General features: G+C 49.4%; 1 protein-coding gene across 2 annotated transcripts in view; it reads left to right on the forward strand.

The window, feature by feature from the left end:
• The window catches only part of CSMD2 (CUB and Sushi multiple domains 2), a 683,179-nt gene that overhangs the window by 358,867 nt on the left and 308,312 nt on the right, over positions 1-16,000 (forward strand). For both annotated transcript variants that reach the window (XM_055586466.1, XM_055586467.1), the window contains exons 7-9: positions 4,356-4,433; positions 9,568-9,655; positions 10,349-10,473. In XM_055586466.1, the coding sequence (XP_055442441.1) occupies positions 4,356-4,433; positions 9,568-9,655; positions 10,349-10,473 (291 nt within the window). The remainder of the gene's footprint in view (positions 1-4,355; positions 4,434-9,567; positions 9,656-10,348; positions 10,474-16,000) is intronic.

A 16,000-nucleotide genomic window follows, 5' to 3' on the forward strand; every position in this document is an offset into this window, starting at 1 on the left:
CTTCGAGCTAAATGCGTACCATGTGTCCCGCTAACCTTTACAACAGCGGGAAAAATGTCTAGGAATTAACCAGAATATAAAGGATGAATGGAGCAGCCTGGCAGTCTCCTGCAGTCATTATCATTCAGAGGAGATGGATGTACCTACTAAGATTTCCATCAACCAGTTAAAGCCAGCACTTTTCTCCTGGGAGTCCCGACTCTGTTCACATACAGTACAAACACAGGTATAAGTGTGAATTATATTTGCATGTGAATGTTTGCAGCCCTGCATACACAGGGGCACAGAGATGTTCTCGTGGGCACGCTGGTTGTAGACGGGTATACATGGATGTGTGGCATGCACGTGTGCACTGGGGCTGTGCGTTCAAGTGTCGCTGGGACCAAGGAGCCGGCCCACGCTCACTTTCTCACCGTTTCACCAATGATGCCAGAATCCTCTTGAGACCAGTGCTTCAACATAATGTCATAGATGCTACGCTAGTGGGCGCTATAATGAATGACTGTTCGAACAAGACCAAATGCACCCCAGAAATTCTCCAGGTCCTTGCTGTTTGGCCTTTGGGTTTTGATTTGGTCCATCAGCAGTGGAGACCTAGAGAGAAGGGCACCTTGTTCTCTGATCCTTCACACTAGGTCTGCCCTCGTCTGTCCAGCTAGTTCATTCAGTCAGCCACCACACACTTGGTCAGGCTGAGACAGATTAGCTGTCCATAATTCAGGGTGTACCTGCTTCCCTTGGCTTGTCCCAAAACTGTGACCCCACCATATGGAGGTGGTTTCTGGAGGCTAAGATCCCCGGTGACGTGGATCTTGTCGAGTGGTATCCCCCAGCCAGGTCACTTTCCTGACCCATTCTTCAGTTCTGGCGATGCCTTGGGCCACCTGTAGGCGCCACCTCCCCAGAGTCTGGGCCAGGGCCAGCTGGGCCTGGACATACTCTTTCTGAGAGGTTGTACTGTTGGTGTGAGGAACCTCTGCCTACAGAGCTGTGGCCCCTGCATTTCCCAAGCTTAGGTGGGAGGCCTACCAACTGCGTGAGTGACACAGCCTCTCAGACCTGGCTCAGACGGGCAGAGGGTCCCAAAGTTTGTATAAGGAGCTCCCTCCAGCTTTTCAGATTCCTTCTTCACAGGTTCTTGCCATCACTTTAACAAACTCCATCCTGTGGCAAGTAGCAAGACACACGAGAGGAAGAGTGGAGTTAGTTCCTGATGCAAGGTGTGATGGCGTCACTGATGTATCAAGTTAGACAGTTTTTCTTGGAGAGGACCAGTGGGGAGAATGGACATAGGTTGCCCTCTGGGGCCTGGAGGTGGGGAAGGGGCAGGAGCCTCTTTCTCAATGCAACCTGGAGAAGAGAGGAAGAGGGCTCCCCCTTTGACACCCCTCATGTCTACCTGCATCTCAAGGTCCCCCTTCAGCAGCTACAAGGAAAACTCAAGCAGTGTTTGCCCTGGGAAAGGCATCCTCGGGACTCTGGCTCCCTTCTGCTCCCCCTCCTCCAGGGGACACTAGGCCCTGAAACTAAGGGTGTGGGAGGACTGACTTGCCTCCTCCTCCTTCACCAGATGCCCTGAGCCATCTCTGCAGACCTGCCCTCAGATGGGCTGCCCTTTGTTGTAAAGACCCCTCTCCCCACCCCTGCCCGGAGCTGGGACCACTTCTATTCTCCTGTGTGCATGCATGCTAAGTCACTCAGTCATGTCCGACTCTTTGTGACCCCATGGACTGTAGCCCACCAGGCTCCTCTGTCCATGGGATTCTCCAGGCAAGAACACTGGAGTGGGTTGCCATGCCCTCCTCCAGGGTATTCCCTACCCAGGGATCAAACCTGCGCCTCCTGCATCTCCTGCGTTGGCAGGTGGGTTCTTTACCACTAGCGCCACCTGGGGAGCCCCTCCTATTTTCTTAGGGATGTTGAATCAGAGGACATTTTACCCCTGCTGCACCGTTATTAGCTAGGCTTGAATAATGCATGTTTCCCTGCTAATACGCTCTGTTTGATAATGGACCTACGTTAGTGTTCATTGGAAATTTTCCTGCTGGATACACATGGAGAGTAATGCACATTTATAAAAAGAATTTGAATGCATGTTGAGAAGTGGTGACTCCGTGGTAGTAACTGAATTTTATCAGGCAGTCAGCTTAGACAGCAGCTAGCTGGGATACCAACCTTTGGGAAGCTTTTTAATATACGCAGAGCAGGGATGAGCAGAGGGGTGGGGGCTGCTGGGAGATGGCCCCCTTTGCACACCTGATCACTGTGGGTTTAGTTCCGGTATTGCCATGTTATCTCAGGTGCAGAGTGAATCCCTGAGTCTCCAAGGGCTGAGCTGGGGAGGGGGCAGATGCTGAAGAAGGTTGACCATGCCCTTGGGATAACTTTGGGAACATGTCACATGAGAAGATGCTGAGGTCCCACCGAGAGCGAAGCTGCCTCCTGGCTATGTGACCCACAGTAAGTCACTTAAGCCACTGTGCACCCCAATTTTATTATTGATCCAGTATGTATAATAACTACCAGTCAGTGTTGTTAAACATATAAGGACCAAATGAAACGATTATTGAGGGCCCAGTATGGACAAGGTGCTGTTCTAGGCATTGAGGACACAGCAATGAACAAAACAGATAGAAATCTCTGCCTTCGTGGAGCTTACATTGCAACATAGAGTGACAAAAACCACTAAAAAATGATGCGTACGATCAAAAGTTAGGGATAAAGTCCCTATCTTTAGGGAAGGGGATAGGGAGAGATGGGTTTGGAGGTATAGTTTTAAGTGAGTGGTCAAAGAAGGCCTCCAGGAGAAAGTAGTGTTTGCTTCAGAGGCTTCAAGGAGAAAAGGGAGCAAGTTATGAAGATATCTGGGGAAGAGCCTTCCAGGGAACTGGCAGGCTGGAGCGAGCAGCTGTTGTATTATTGGAACATCAGAGGGGCACTTGCAACCGGAGAAGAGTGATGGAGGTGGAAGATGGGGTCAGAGAGGTCTCAGAGAGGGCCGATTAGTCCAGGCAGGCCCTTTAAAAGACTTTGGCTTTTACTGTAGAAGAGTTGGGTTGTCCCTGAAGAGATTTGAGCAGAGATGTAATTTGGTCTGACTTCTGTTGTAACAAAATCCCTCTGGATCTCGTGTTGAGAATAGATTAGACGGGGGCAAGCGTGGATGATGGAGGACCATGGCAACAAGAGGAAAAGTCTCAGAGATCTGAACCAGGGAGATAGATGTGCAGACTGCATTGGGGATATATTTGGAAGTTTGCTGATAGATCATGTATGGGCGCAAGAGAAAGAGAGAGGTCAGTGATGCTGATTTAAATTCTAAGGTCCTCAGTCCAGGGCCTGGTACGTAGGAAGTGACAGTCAGTTGTTACCACTGCTGGTACCAGTCAGAGCAGAGCTGAGCCGTCTGGCGGGGGTTGTCTGGGATTCAGCAGAAAACCAAGCCATATAATCAGAGACAGGATAAAGCCCTGGGTAACCAGTAGAATGCCTTGGGTCCACAGGGATACTGAGACCCAAAGGAGATTGATGGATTCAGAGAAATGACCTTTGAAATTGTGGAGTTTTGGCTCTGGGGCTATTTGTGTGCTATTTGGTCAAGTCCTGATGAGCTATGGACTGGACTCAGTACTCGATCAAAACCAATTCAATCCATCAGGCCACCACCTGTGCCAGAAACCATCCCCAGTGACCTCCCAGGCTCAGCTTCTCCTGCCCACAAGGTTGGCCGGTATGGGCTGAGCTTGGCCAGGCAGATTGGCTCTGCTCCTCATGTTCTCATCCTCCTGGGGCCAGCCACGTCTCCTCCCAGTGATGGCTGAGATTCAAGTCAGCACGCCTAATCTGTCAGGCACCCTACAAGCCTTTGGACATGTTAAGGCCTCCGTAATGACCAAACCCAAAGTCACGGGGTGATGAAACACACTCCACCTCTTTAGCAGGAAGGACTAAAGTCACATTGCAACAGGTGTGGATACAACGAGAGTGACAACTTGGGGACCTAATCCAATGTAACACCTGGCCAGGGCTGGTTCAGAAATTGGTCAGACTGGATCAGGTGAACAGAGCTACAGAGGGTAGGCTGCAGGGCTTCCCATGTTGATGCTCACTACCAATTTGCAGGTAGATCACCCTGGCTGCCTCCAGGGTGCCAGCCTCTATAGCACCTCTTCCTCCATGTTTGAGACCCTGCTGCACTTGAACCCTACCCTTGGCATATCTCTGCACAGAGAGGCTTCTAACTGTGACCCACCATGGAATATCCCAAGCTAAGAGAGGGACCATTCTAGAAGGACCTATCCCCAGTCCCAGATGAAAACTTAACCTGATTTTTCTTTCGTTCACCTCTTTTCTAGTCAAGAAGCAAATTGAGTTGAAGTCTCGAGGCGTGAAGCTGATGCCCAGCAAAGACAACAGCCAGAAGACATCTGTGTGTAAGTGTCCGCCTTGCTGAGCCTCTTGCTTGAGGTCAAACCTGCCTGCGCTGCGACCGCGGGGAAGCCAAATGATGCTGCAACCGGTGTTCCTTCAGCCCCTCTGCCCGCGGCCTGGGTCTGCGCGTGCGCACACTGACCTCATGGCCAGTGAGCAGCCCGAGGGCCTGCCCTTTGTCTTCTCGAGTTCCTCCTCCCATCCCCTCCCGCCTCTTCTTTCTCCCTCACTTCCCATTCTAACTACAGTCCAGGGAGTCATTACTGCTACATTTCTTTCTTTATTTTTCCTTTTGAATCACTTCCACCTGCTAAAACAATCCTTTTTCTGGCTCCTTGTCTAGGAGTCAGTGAATGCCAGCTGGGATACTGGAGGCTTCAGGGCCCTGATTCCAGCTCCCAAGGCAAGATTGGGAAGGAGAGAGAGGGGAATTCCTAGAACTTTCCACCATGGTCTGTGGACCTGGCTGGGCAAAGCGTGGACTAGAGGGTGGGGGTCCGGCGTCTTGAGCTGACTGGGCGGTGCTGGGGGCTCTCTGCTTAGACACCGGGTGGATTCTGTCCTTGAACACATGTTCCTGCCATTGGTGTTTGAAAGATCAAAAGGGTGAAGTCCAATGCCGGGGAATGGTCTGGAATGTCGTCACCCCAGAAGAACCCAATCAGAGCCTGTGCTAAGGGGGCTTTTGATCTAGAGCATAGGAAGGTTTTCTGGAAGATTCTGGGCCACTCCAGGAGGCTGGACTTGAAAGCAGAGCAGATTTTTCCAAGAAACACTTCTTTTTCATTCTGGAAGTAGAGATGAGGAGCCTCCCTTGGGCCCTCAAAACCTGGCCTTCTGGTCTACCTCCTCCCTCTCTTTGCCTCTTTGTTTCATGCCTTTCTCTCTCTCCCTCACTTTCCACCTCCACTGTCCTCCTTCCTTCCACCTTCCTCTCCCTTCACCCAATCTGCTTTCCCCTCTCTTTCTCTCTACTTCTGCTCCCTGCTGAACCCCTTCATTTCTCTTTCACCTCCACATGCTCATTTTTCCCATGATGCTAGAACTACTTGCTGGAGAGAGGCGAAGGGCGGCCGTGGGTGATTCTAGAGCTCCGTGCTTTGGTGGCAGGGAGCAGGGGGAGAGGCAGTTTGGTCCCAATGTCCTGACGAAACCGAGCCTGACTGTGACTTTTCTCTAGTCTTTCAAGTCCTCCAATTGGAGATGGGCACCACTCCTCACCCCTGGATATGAGTGTGTCTGGTCACCCTGCCACAAGGGGACTGGGTGGCAGAGGGCAGACAGGAGGCCCTGCTTCTGTGCTTGACTAGGGGCCTGAGGGGTGGAACAGAGGGTCAGGTCAAGAGTTGGCAGGGAAGACTCGAGACACAGGCTGGACCTGCATAAGCTCTTTCTTTCTTCAGCCACAGAGGACCAGAGGAACCAAGGCAGGCCTTGAGTCCACAGGCAAACTTTAAGGAAATTGCTCTGATGTGGGGAGCAAGTTTTTATTCCAGTTGTATCCTTGGGTAACTGTGTTACCCCAGGTACTAAACTAGCGCCTTGGTTTCCACATCTGTAAAATGGGGCTGCAAAACTTTACCCTTCTTTCCCCCTAAGGATGCTGTTATATCTGAGATGGGCCTTCCTGACCCAGGACTTCAGGAGGTCTATGAACTCGCAAGGAAATCACATATGATGTTGTGGGTGCATTTGGGGATGGCAGGGAAGGGTCTGTGGTTTTCATTAGTTCTCAGAGGTGCCCAAAACTCCCTCCAAAAGATGAAGAAATACTATTTTAATAAAATAATGCAAAAGCTCTTTTAAAAAAAATACTATTCTCAACTAGGTACTGCTTTCCTTTCTGAGATACTCTCAGAGAGGGATGGGTGTGTGGCTTGAGTTGCCACGGATGCAGGTCCCCAAGTGTGTGCAGGGCTCTGGCCCTTTGTGTTCTGCCCAGATTCCCTGTGGACAGATGTTCTGAACTTCAGGGGAGGCATGGGCCACACCTACATCTCCTAGCTCCTACTTACTGCCTTCATCGGAGAGTCTGTGGGCACCCTGAACCCCAGCCGCTGGTTCTCACCACCACGCATCTGCACCTTCCTTCCCTTTTGGTGGGAGGCATTGTCTTTCTGAGTGTGTTGTGGCTTCTTCCTCATCATAGAGACTGGGGCACAGACCACCTTCCCATCTTTTCTCTCTGTAGCCCACAACAAATTCATGCTACAAGAACTAGGGGCTGGTTTTAAGTAGGCAGGAGAGGCGAAACTCAGGAAAGAGGGGGAAAGCTTTTTGCCTCTGTATTTTGGACAGTAAACTGGTGGCTGGGATTTGGGTTTGCTTGTTTCTGGGGAGCCTTGAAGGCTCATGTAGGGACGCTGTCACCTGCTCAGTCCTCCCAGAAAGAGAGCGAGCACTGGTTGGGGGCGAGGGTGCAGTGGGAAAGGAGGGGCCTGATCACAGCTGGGCTCACAACTTCCCGCACGGCACCTGAGCCTTATTTTGGGCTGGCTGATTAAAGGGGTTGCAGGGGGGTTTGTTTCCCATGTCAGGGGTTGTGGTGTGGTGGGTGGGCTTCACCGTGACCTCGGCTCTACCGTCCAGCCACATCCTCATCTGTCAGCCTCAGCTCTGCTCGCTGAGTGGTGTCAGTACTGAATGAGAGGGCACGAGAAGGAGGCAAGAACCTGTAGTGCATTTGGAATGTGCTGGAAGGTAGAGTGTGATTCCTAGGCAGCAAGGACTTTGGGAGGAGACTGACTGGTGTGCAGGGTGGAGGAGACAGGGCCTAAAGAATGTGGGCACTTAGCTCAGAAGCCCTCAGGAGGGATGGATAGGTGGTGAGGCCAGCTTGCCAGCAGATGAACCAGCAAGTACCACTCAGGGCTCCCCTCTCTCTCCTGCCCCCTGGGGATCCAAGATCCTTTCTCTTGGCTTTCCCCTAATTGCAAAACAGGAGACTCCAGGAGGCAGGGGCTTGCTCAGCTTTTGGAGATGACACTTCCATGGTATTAGCCCAGCCTGAAGGGTCCTGGTCTGAGGGGATGGTAATGCAGCTCAGCTGAGGATGTAAAAGCTTTGGAAGTAGAGGTTTGGTGGGGAAGGGGATGGGAGCAGGGGTCAAGCGTCCAGTGGGAGTGACTGGCTTTAACCTGGCAGTGTGGAATGTTGGAGAAAAGGAGGCTGCCCAGGAGGCCTTGTGCTCATCGCCCACAACCAGGAGGGTATCCGGTCTCTGGCTTGAGCAGTCTGTCCAGTCGCCAAGATTACCTTGACCAGCCATGCCCTGGGCTACCTGGAGATTTGAACAGGTTTCTAACTGTAAAAATGAGCTTCAAAATCAGGCCTGAAATGAAATTAAATGAGTCAAAAGTGGAACTCACCCTACCCCACTTCCATCACTCATGTGCCTCCTCACAGGTTCCCAGGCCAGGGTGTCCCCTGGCCCCTCTCCGCATGCCCCACTCTGCCATGAGCCCTGGTGACTCTTTCTTTGCCACAAACGTTCCCATCACTTCATAACCCTCTATCAGGTTCTTGCTGTCCTTTACCTGAACAAACACAAAACTTCCTAATTCATTTTTCAGCAACTGCCCTCCTCCTGAGCAACCCAGTTCTTACAATGCCCTTCTCCACTCAGGTCTCTTCCCATCTTCTTTAGGATCAGACTCAAGTTCCTTCAAAGTCTGACCTCTGTAACCTCACTTTCACTCTTCCAGGCCATTCACTACCCTCCCTCCTTTTCTGGCACAACGAACAACTTGCGATTCTGTTTCCATGTCTCCACCTTGCTCCCCAGGCCCATCTGTTTGCCTGAAATGCCATTTCTTTGTTACCATGTATCTAAATTCTACTATCTCAGAAGAGCCATGTTAAATGTCACCTCCTCCAGGCAGCCTTCCATGCTTCTCTCAGGAATATGAGGTAGGTCCTCTCTCTGAACTTCCTTGTAGCTACATCTTTCATTGCCTCCCCACTGTGGTTCCATAGTTTCTTTCCATGGTTCATATCTTCACTGGATTTGGATCTCCTTGAAGACAGTGAAGTGATCATATCTGATATCTGACATTGACATCTCCCACCATATCCAAGAAGGGTCTTGTATACAGTAGGAGCTCACTGAATGTGTCTTGTGTACCATGTGCAGGAGTGAGCGGGTGAGTGAGTGATGGAGCACATTGCTCATATGATGGGATATTGAGTGGGTGGGAGGATAATGGACCAACTCAGAGAGCATTGCTCCAGACTCCTCATCACCCTAGAGGTGGTTGTGTTGATTGTGGGGTTGGTGAGGGCTTGATTGGAAGTCCAGTTCCTGGTCATTGTCAAGGCCAGGACTCCAGAGGTGCAAGGGAGTTCTCATCTCGCAGCATCTCAAGAACAGTGAACTGCAGGGGCTCGAGAGTTTCCACCTTCTCCACTGGAGACAGGAGAAAACTGATTTTTGTATGCATCCGCCGCCTTTGACCAAGCTTCTCCTTTAGCCTAGAGGACGCACATGTTGGCAACCGTGAGGGCATCGCAGCGCCTGCCAGAACCGCGGCAGGTGCCACCTCAGTGCTCTGGATCGGGAATGCTCTGGTTACCACTTACTCTGTGTTGAGAACTGTCTGGTGGGAAGAGGTTTCTCAACAGGTTTCTCTCCCATGTTTTAGCTCAAGTCTCTGCTTTGAACTTCAGACTGCAGCTTTCTCTTACATTCTTTGCCGTTTCTGACCACGCATCCACCTTTTATTTAACTTTCTTTGAGTCATTTCTCCATTGGGGGCAAGGTTGGGGGACTCATCTCATCTAGAGTCGCCATCAGCAGGTTGGAAGGATGGGGGAGGTCACCGGGGGCTGTGGACTGTCCACCTCTGGTCGCTGGTCTGGGGCAAGGGGATGGGGTGGTTGTTGGGTTGGGGTGCCTCTGAGCCCACACGCTCTTGATGAATTTCACTTGGACTTGGCTCCCAAAGGAATTTGTCAAAAGCAGCTCCCCATCTGCACACTCAGGAAACCCGAGCCCCGTAGATCCCAGCAGCCCCACAGGCCCGAGCAGAGCCAGCCCTACTGCTGTCTCTGCATCCACCTCCCATCCTGAGACACGGCCCCAGCAGGTGCCTTCCTGTGATTACCCATCTCTGTATGTGCTGTTTTTTTGCCTTGTAGTAACTCAGGTTGGTGTGTCCCAAGGGCATAATATGTGTCCAGACCCTGGCATACCTGAAAGGGGCAAAAGACTAGGCTCGGATTTCAGGTAAGATCTGTTTGGAAACATTCTAATTGTAGAAAGGGGGGCGGATGGCCTGGCTTGGGGGTCAGACAGGAGCTGGCCTTCCCGGAGGTGGACTAGCGAGGACCATGTGGATACAGGCTCACTTCCTGGAGAAGAGCTTTGACCTTTAACATTCGCTCTTGTCCAATCTTGGGAATACTGCTGCACCTTCAGGGAGAGGGTTGGGCTGTAGACTGCCAGTATCACCTGGCAGACCTATACCCAGGGTACGAAGGGCCACCATCGTCAGTAATGATGTGCCAGCAGGCAGCTCACACCACCAATCATCTCAGAGACCCTAGGGCGCTGAGATGGTACCTTTTGTAAAGTTTCTAACTAACAAGGCATCTTCTCATAATCATCCAGTTTCGTGAAAATTTCTGGGTGTCATCCACCCATGCCTAGCTGTCCTAATTGATGTTTATCTCAGAGGACTGCTGTTTTGCTCACAAAGTCACCTTTTAACTCAATCCTAAAAGCAAATGGTCCAAAAAAAGAGAGATGAAGAGCAAGTGTTCCTTCCAATGAAGGTTTTAAGTGATTAACGGTGGAGCAGAGATTAGGGCCAGGAGAGAAATAAAGGTTGGCGTGGTGCTCTTTAGGGAACTAGGAAGGATTCATGGGTGGGACTGGGAGGCCTAGGGGTACGGCTCACGGATGTGCCTTGTCTCCCAGGTTAGGATCCAGTGTCCAGTTCACCTGCAACGAGGGCTATGACCTGCAAGGGTCCAAGCGGATCACCTGTATGAAAGTCAGCGACATGTTTGCAGCCTGGAGCGACCACAGGCCGGTCTGCCGAGGTAAGCAGGTCCCTGGAAAGGGAGGCTGGCCAACAAACCGGGCGGGGCTTGGGAGATGGAGCCCAGCTCCTGATACCAGGGTCCTGGCTGTCATCTGGACGGGCTTACCTCCCTCTCGCTGCTCTCCAGGACCCAGGTTCTGCACCCATTGACCAATGAAAGCAACACATTTATTTAGCACCTCCTTTGTACCCTATCGGAGAAGGCAATGGCATCCCACTCCAGTACTCTTGCCTGGAAAATCCCATGGACGGAGGAGCCTGGTAGGCTGCAGTCCATGAGATTGCAAAGAGTCGGACACGACTGAGCGACTTCACTTTCACTTTTCACTTTCATGCATTGGAGAAGGAAATGGCAACCCACTCCAGTGTTCTTGCCTGGAGAATCCCAGGGACAGGGGAGTCTGGTGGGCTGCTGTCTATGGGGTCACACAGAGTCGGACACGGCTGAAGTGACTTAGCAGTTGTACCCTATAGGCCTATAGAGGAGCAGGAGATACAGAGATGGGGGAGAGAGGCGTGGTTCCTGCCTTGCCTGGACCTGACAGTCTAGGCAGTCATACATGAGCAGGCTCCTGGCCCACTGTGCCAAGACATTACAGCTACACTAGATGCGAAGGGAAGTCAGCGTGTATCATGTCATCTGGAATCCCTCCATTAGAGCACATAGCCATCCTGAACCTCTCTTTCAGTGCCTTTGTTTCTTTTCACATACTCAGCAATAAGCAGACCTTTCACCTCTGAAAGAATCCTCCGATCTCTGCAGGAGTAACACGCACCAGGGCCTCATGCTACTCTCTGTGGGATTCTTCCAGCCCCACACCTGAACATCTTGTTCTCAAGGGTCTTGCCGTCCCAGGAATTGCAAGCACCAAAACTGGGCTGGCTGAGTCCCCCCCTCCAACATGATCTTAAAATAGCAGGCCTGAGTGTATTTCTTCTCTGGGGCAGGACAGCAGCTGCTTCTAGGGTAGAGAGGCCCCTGGCCTCCTCCCCCAGGGCTCCACTAGACAGCTTTTCTTTTCCCACGCTGCATGCATCTCTCTTATTCATTGTTTGCACACATGACCAGAACTCAGGGGTTCTGGGTGCAGGTGTAAGGAATCACTCTAGAGTTTGTGAACATGGACAACAGTTGCTCCTTTGTATACCCCCTTGGAAGAGACTGCTCAAACTACATTCCTAATCCTTCCAGTTGAAGGAGATCCTTTGCCTCTCTCCAGGCACATGCATGAAAATGAAATCCATGCGGGGTAAGATGGGGTCTGGGATGAGAACTTAGATCACTGCTACCCTGAGCAATGGGCAAGTTGGAGCTGAGACCCACTCTTTTTTTTTTTGCTGTGTTGATGACAAGCTCTGGAAGCAGGTCATGAAAATCTCTCAAATAAGCCTTAGATGTATTCGTGGTCACTCAGCTTTGGGGTTGCTGTGATCCGCCGTTAATAGTGTGCTTTGCACCCTGACTGATTTTAGTTATTTCAGAAATTCCACCTAGCTAATTTTTTTTCTAAAAACTCAAACCAAAGAAGAGTTCTTGAGTGTTGCTCTCAGCTTTGCCACCAGCTGGCCACAGGCAGTTCAGCAAAGCCCCTATTTTCCCTGGGCTTATTTTTTTTCACTTGTAAATGTAGCTCATGGCTCCTACCTGACCCATCTTGTACTAAGGTGAAGATCAAATGGAGCCGTGGGTATGGAAACACTTTATAAATTGGGAAGTACTGGACAAGAAAACAGAAATCCTTGTGCTCGAGCAATGCCTCTGTGGGGCAAGGACATCTGTTTTGTTCACTGCCTAGGATAGGACTGGGCACACAGTAGGTGCTCAGCAGCATGTGTTGAATGGATGCTTGAATAAATTTGAATAGCACAACACTCCGTTTCCAGGGAACCGAGACACCCGCTGAGTAGACAGGCACAGAATCAAGTCTGAGGATCAAGGGACGCTTTGCCAGTCGGTCATTTCCAAATTCCTTTTGAGGAGCCAGAACAGCAATGCCTTCAGGCGGTGGTGGGATCTGATCTCTCCCCAGGACCTTTTCATTGGAGGCAGGTTGTTCTCTTAGTAATGCTGGGTGTTTACACCCAGAAGCCCAGGGAGGGGGAGGGCTGGTGTTTCAGAAGAAAGTCCACAGTCGAGTAACATGCTCATCTTTTTCTCCAGATGTGTTGTGTGTCCCAGCCAAGCCCCTCCAGTGATTTTGACCCACTGGATTCTGCATTCTCTGCCACATTATTGACTAAGCATCAGGCCGAGCTTTTTCACATCCATTCCCGTCCCATCCTCTATCCCTGGGAAGTGGGGGAAAATCCCAGAAAACAAAGCCCCACAGATTTGGGTGCAAATCCAGTCATCACCGTTGTTTAACTGGGTGTCCTTGGGCCCATCTCTTCACCTCTCTGAATCTCTTTTCTTTGGCTAAAAGGCAGCGACTAGTGGAAGCATATACACTACCATATGTAAAATAGATAGCCAGTGGAAATTTGCTGTATGACTCGGAGAACTCAATCCAGGGCTCTGTAACAACCTGGAAGGGTGGGAAAGGGTGGGAGGTGGGAGGGAGGTTCAAGAGGAAGGGGGCATATGTACACCTATGGCTAATTCATGTTGATGTGTGGCAGAAACCAAACCAATGTTGTAAAGCAATTATCCTTCAATTAAAAATAAAGTTAGAAAAATAAATAAAAGGCAGTGATTATAGAGCACTGCTTTACAGCATTACTGTGGCAATGAACATACAAGACCTAATTTAGAAATGATCCCAGTGGGTCTGTGAGTCTGTGTGCATGCGTGTTTAGTTTTTGTTTTGGGGTATAGCTTCCCCATGCCTTGGAGTGCACCCGCAGCCTCTCGTGGCCCCAGCTCTCTTATGGGTCCCAGATCTCTCACCGTCCTGTCCAGTCACACACCTTAGGAGGCAACCAGGCTTTGAAAGTGAAAGTGAAGGCGAAAGTCGCTCAGTTGTGTCCGACTCTGCGATCCCATGAATCGAAAGTCACTTGGTTGTGTCCAGCTCTTTGCGACCCCATGGACTATTCAGTCCATGGAATTCTCCAGGCCAGAATACTGGAGTGGGTCGCCGTTCCCTTCTCCAGGGGATTTTCCCAACCCAGGGATCGAATCCAGCTCTCCTGCACTGCATGTGCATTCTTTACCACCTGAGCCACCAGGGAAGCCCACCTAGACTTTGATCTTAGAGCCCTACTCTGCCACCTGTTAGCTTGCTGACTCTGGGCAGGTTTCTTCATGTTTTGAAGCCACAGGGCCCTCATTTGTGAACTGGGGAAACAAAACCTCCATTGCCTAGAGCTTGCGAGATGTAAATAAGCCATTTTACAGAAAGTAACCAGCGCCAGCTGTAGTGGAGAGGGGCTCCTAGAGCATATTCACCTTCCTGTCACTCTCTCCTTCTTTCTTTCCTTCCCAAGGTCATTGTGAGGGAGGAAGAAAGCAGCAGAGGTTCCTGAGTTTGGACTTGGATAATCTGTCCTGGTCTTCCCTGAAAACCAAAGGCTGAGATAGATCTTAAATTCAGGGGTCCTTTAATTTTGGCAGTTTTGAACATTTTTCTTTTAAAATCTCTTATTTTTAACTAGTCACAACTACTTTAGCTCAGTTGGTAAAGAATCTGCCTGCAATGCAGGAGACCCCAGTTCAATTCCTGGGTCAGGAAGATCTGCTGGAGAAGGGATAGGCTACCCACTCCAGTATTCTTGGACTTCCCTTGTGGGATCGCAAAGAGTTGGACATGACTGAGCAACTTTGACTTTCACTATTCTACAGTGATTTTTTTTTTTTAATGGAGAGTTTAAGTAAAGCCCACTTTAAAAATAGAAAGGGACAAGACTCAGAATTCCATGATAGCCCCAGTAATAAGCAGGTTACCAAAAGACCACAGTCTGAAAAGGATTCACCACCACACAGTGATATTATTTTTTGTCTAATGCATTTAAAATATCATTTGATTTTAAACATTCATTTTCCACACAATTAATTCTACTAAAACATGGGGCTCGGCAAATGATAGGTTCTCAGCAAATGTTTGCGGACAACCTGAATGAATCAGTGATTGAAATGAATGAACAATGTGGAACTGTGCCCTCATTTTGGAATTTGAAATTAAGAATTCACAGGCCTTATTTTTTTTCTTGCCCTCTGACCAGAAGCAATAAGCTTCTCAGTTGACTACTAAAAAATTTTGATCATCCAAAGGAGATTGAGGACAACATGAAATGATGTTATACCATTATACTAATTCAGTTCAGGCCCAGAGACAGGTATTATAATATAGGGCTTGTCAAACTTATTTTACATATGGGACCCAGTATGTTATTTATTTCTTTAACTTTTTACTTTATGTTGGAGTATAGCCAATTAGCAATGTTGTGATAGTTTCAGGTGGACAGTGAAGGGACTCAGCCAGACATATACATGTATCCATTTCCCCCCAAACTCCCCTCCCATCCAGGCTGCCATGTAAGACTGAGCAGATTTCCCTGTGCTATACAGTAGGTCCTTGTTGGTTATCCATTTTAAATATAGCAGTGTGTACACGTTGAATTAAGTGCATGAAAATCCGGGTGATCATCTTTCTTCTTGGATCAGCTTCTTGGGCTTCCCCTTTAAACGTCAATGTTGTTCAGAATTCTTTCTTCATCCCCCTCCCCTCCTCTCTCTCCCCTGCTTCCCTCTCCCCTCCCGCATGTCACCCCCTCCTCTGTCATTATTCTCTGCTGGGTGATATACCGACTGCACTAGAATACATATCCCATTATCCCCTGAGTCCCTGACCCATACATATATGCTACTGTTTAAAAATTCCATTTATTAAGCTATTTATACTTGTATGAAGCAGTACAATAAGCATTTTTCATAATTTCTTTACAAGGAAAGAGGCAATATACATATTTTATGTTTAGTTCAAGCTTGGAATGGTCTGCCAGCTTGCCCAAGGACACAAAGCTAATCTTCTGAACTGGAATTCCACAGCTGACCAAAGGCCCATACTTCTACTTGAAAAATGCACCTGGACACCAATTCAGAGTCAACACACTAGATGGAATCACATAGAACAATGGCCCTACACACACTTTTTGGTAACCTTTATTTTGATCTCAGAGACTTTCCTGTAGCTCAAATGGAGCTGCCTGCCATGCAGGAGACCAGGGTTTGATCCCTGGATCAGGAAGATCTTCTGGATAAGGAAGTGGCAATCTTCTTCAGTATTCTTGCCTGTAGAATCCCATGGACATAGAAGCCTGGCGGGCTACAGTCTGTGGGGTCACAAAGAGTCGGACACAACTGAGCGACTAACACACATTTTGATCTCATTGTAACTCACAGAAAATTTTACAAAAAACTATGCAAAATATTGTATATTCTTTGCACAGATTTAACAACTACTTTTAGGGAGTTATTGGATAAGATGAATCAGTCAGAGTACTGGAGAAGAGCCAGAGGCATCATGGGAGCCAATGAACGTAAGTTTCACAGAGAGAGAAGAGTCAGTAGGGTCAGACACTTTAAA

Source organism: Bubalus kerabau, chromosome 6 (assembly GCF_029407905.1).
Source record: "Bubalus kerabau isolate K-KA32 ecotype Philippines breed swamp buffalo chromosome 6, PCC_UOA_SB_1v2, whole genome shotgun sequence".
Taxonomy (NCBI): Eukaryota; Metazoa; Chordata; class Mammalia; order Artiodactyla; family Bovidae; genus Bubalus; species Bubalus kerabau.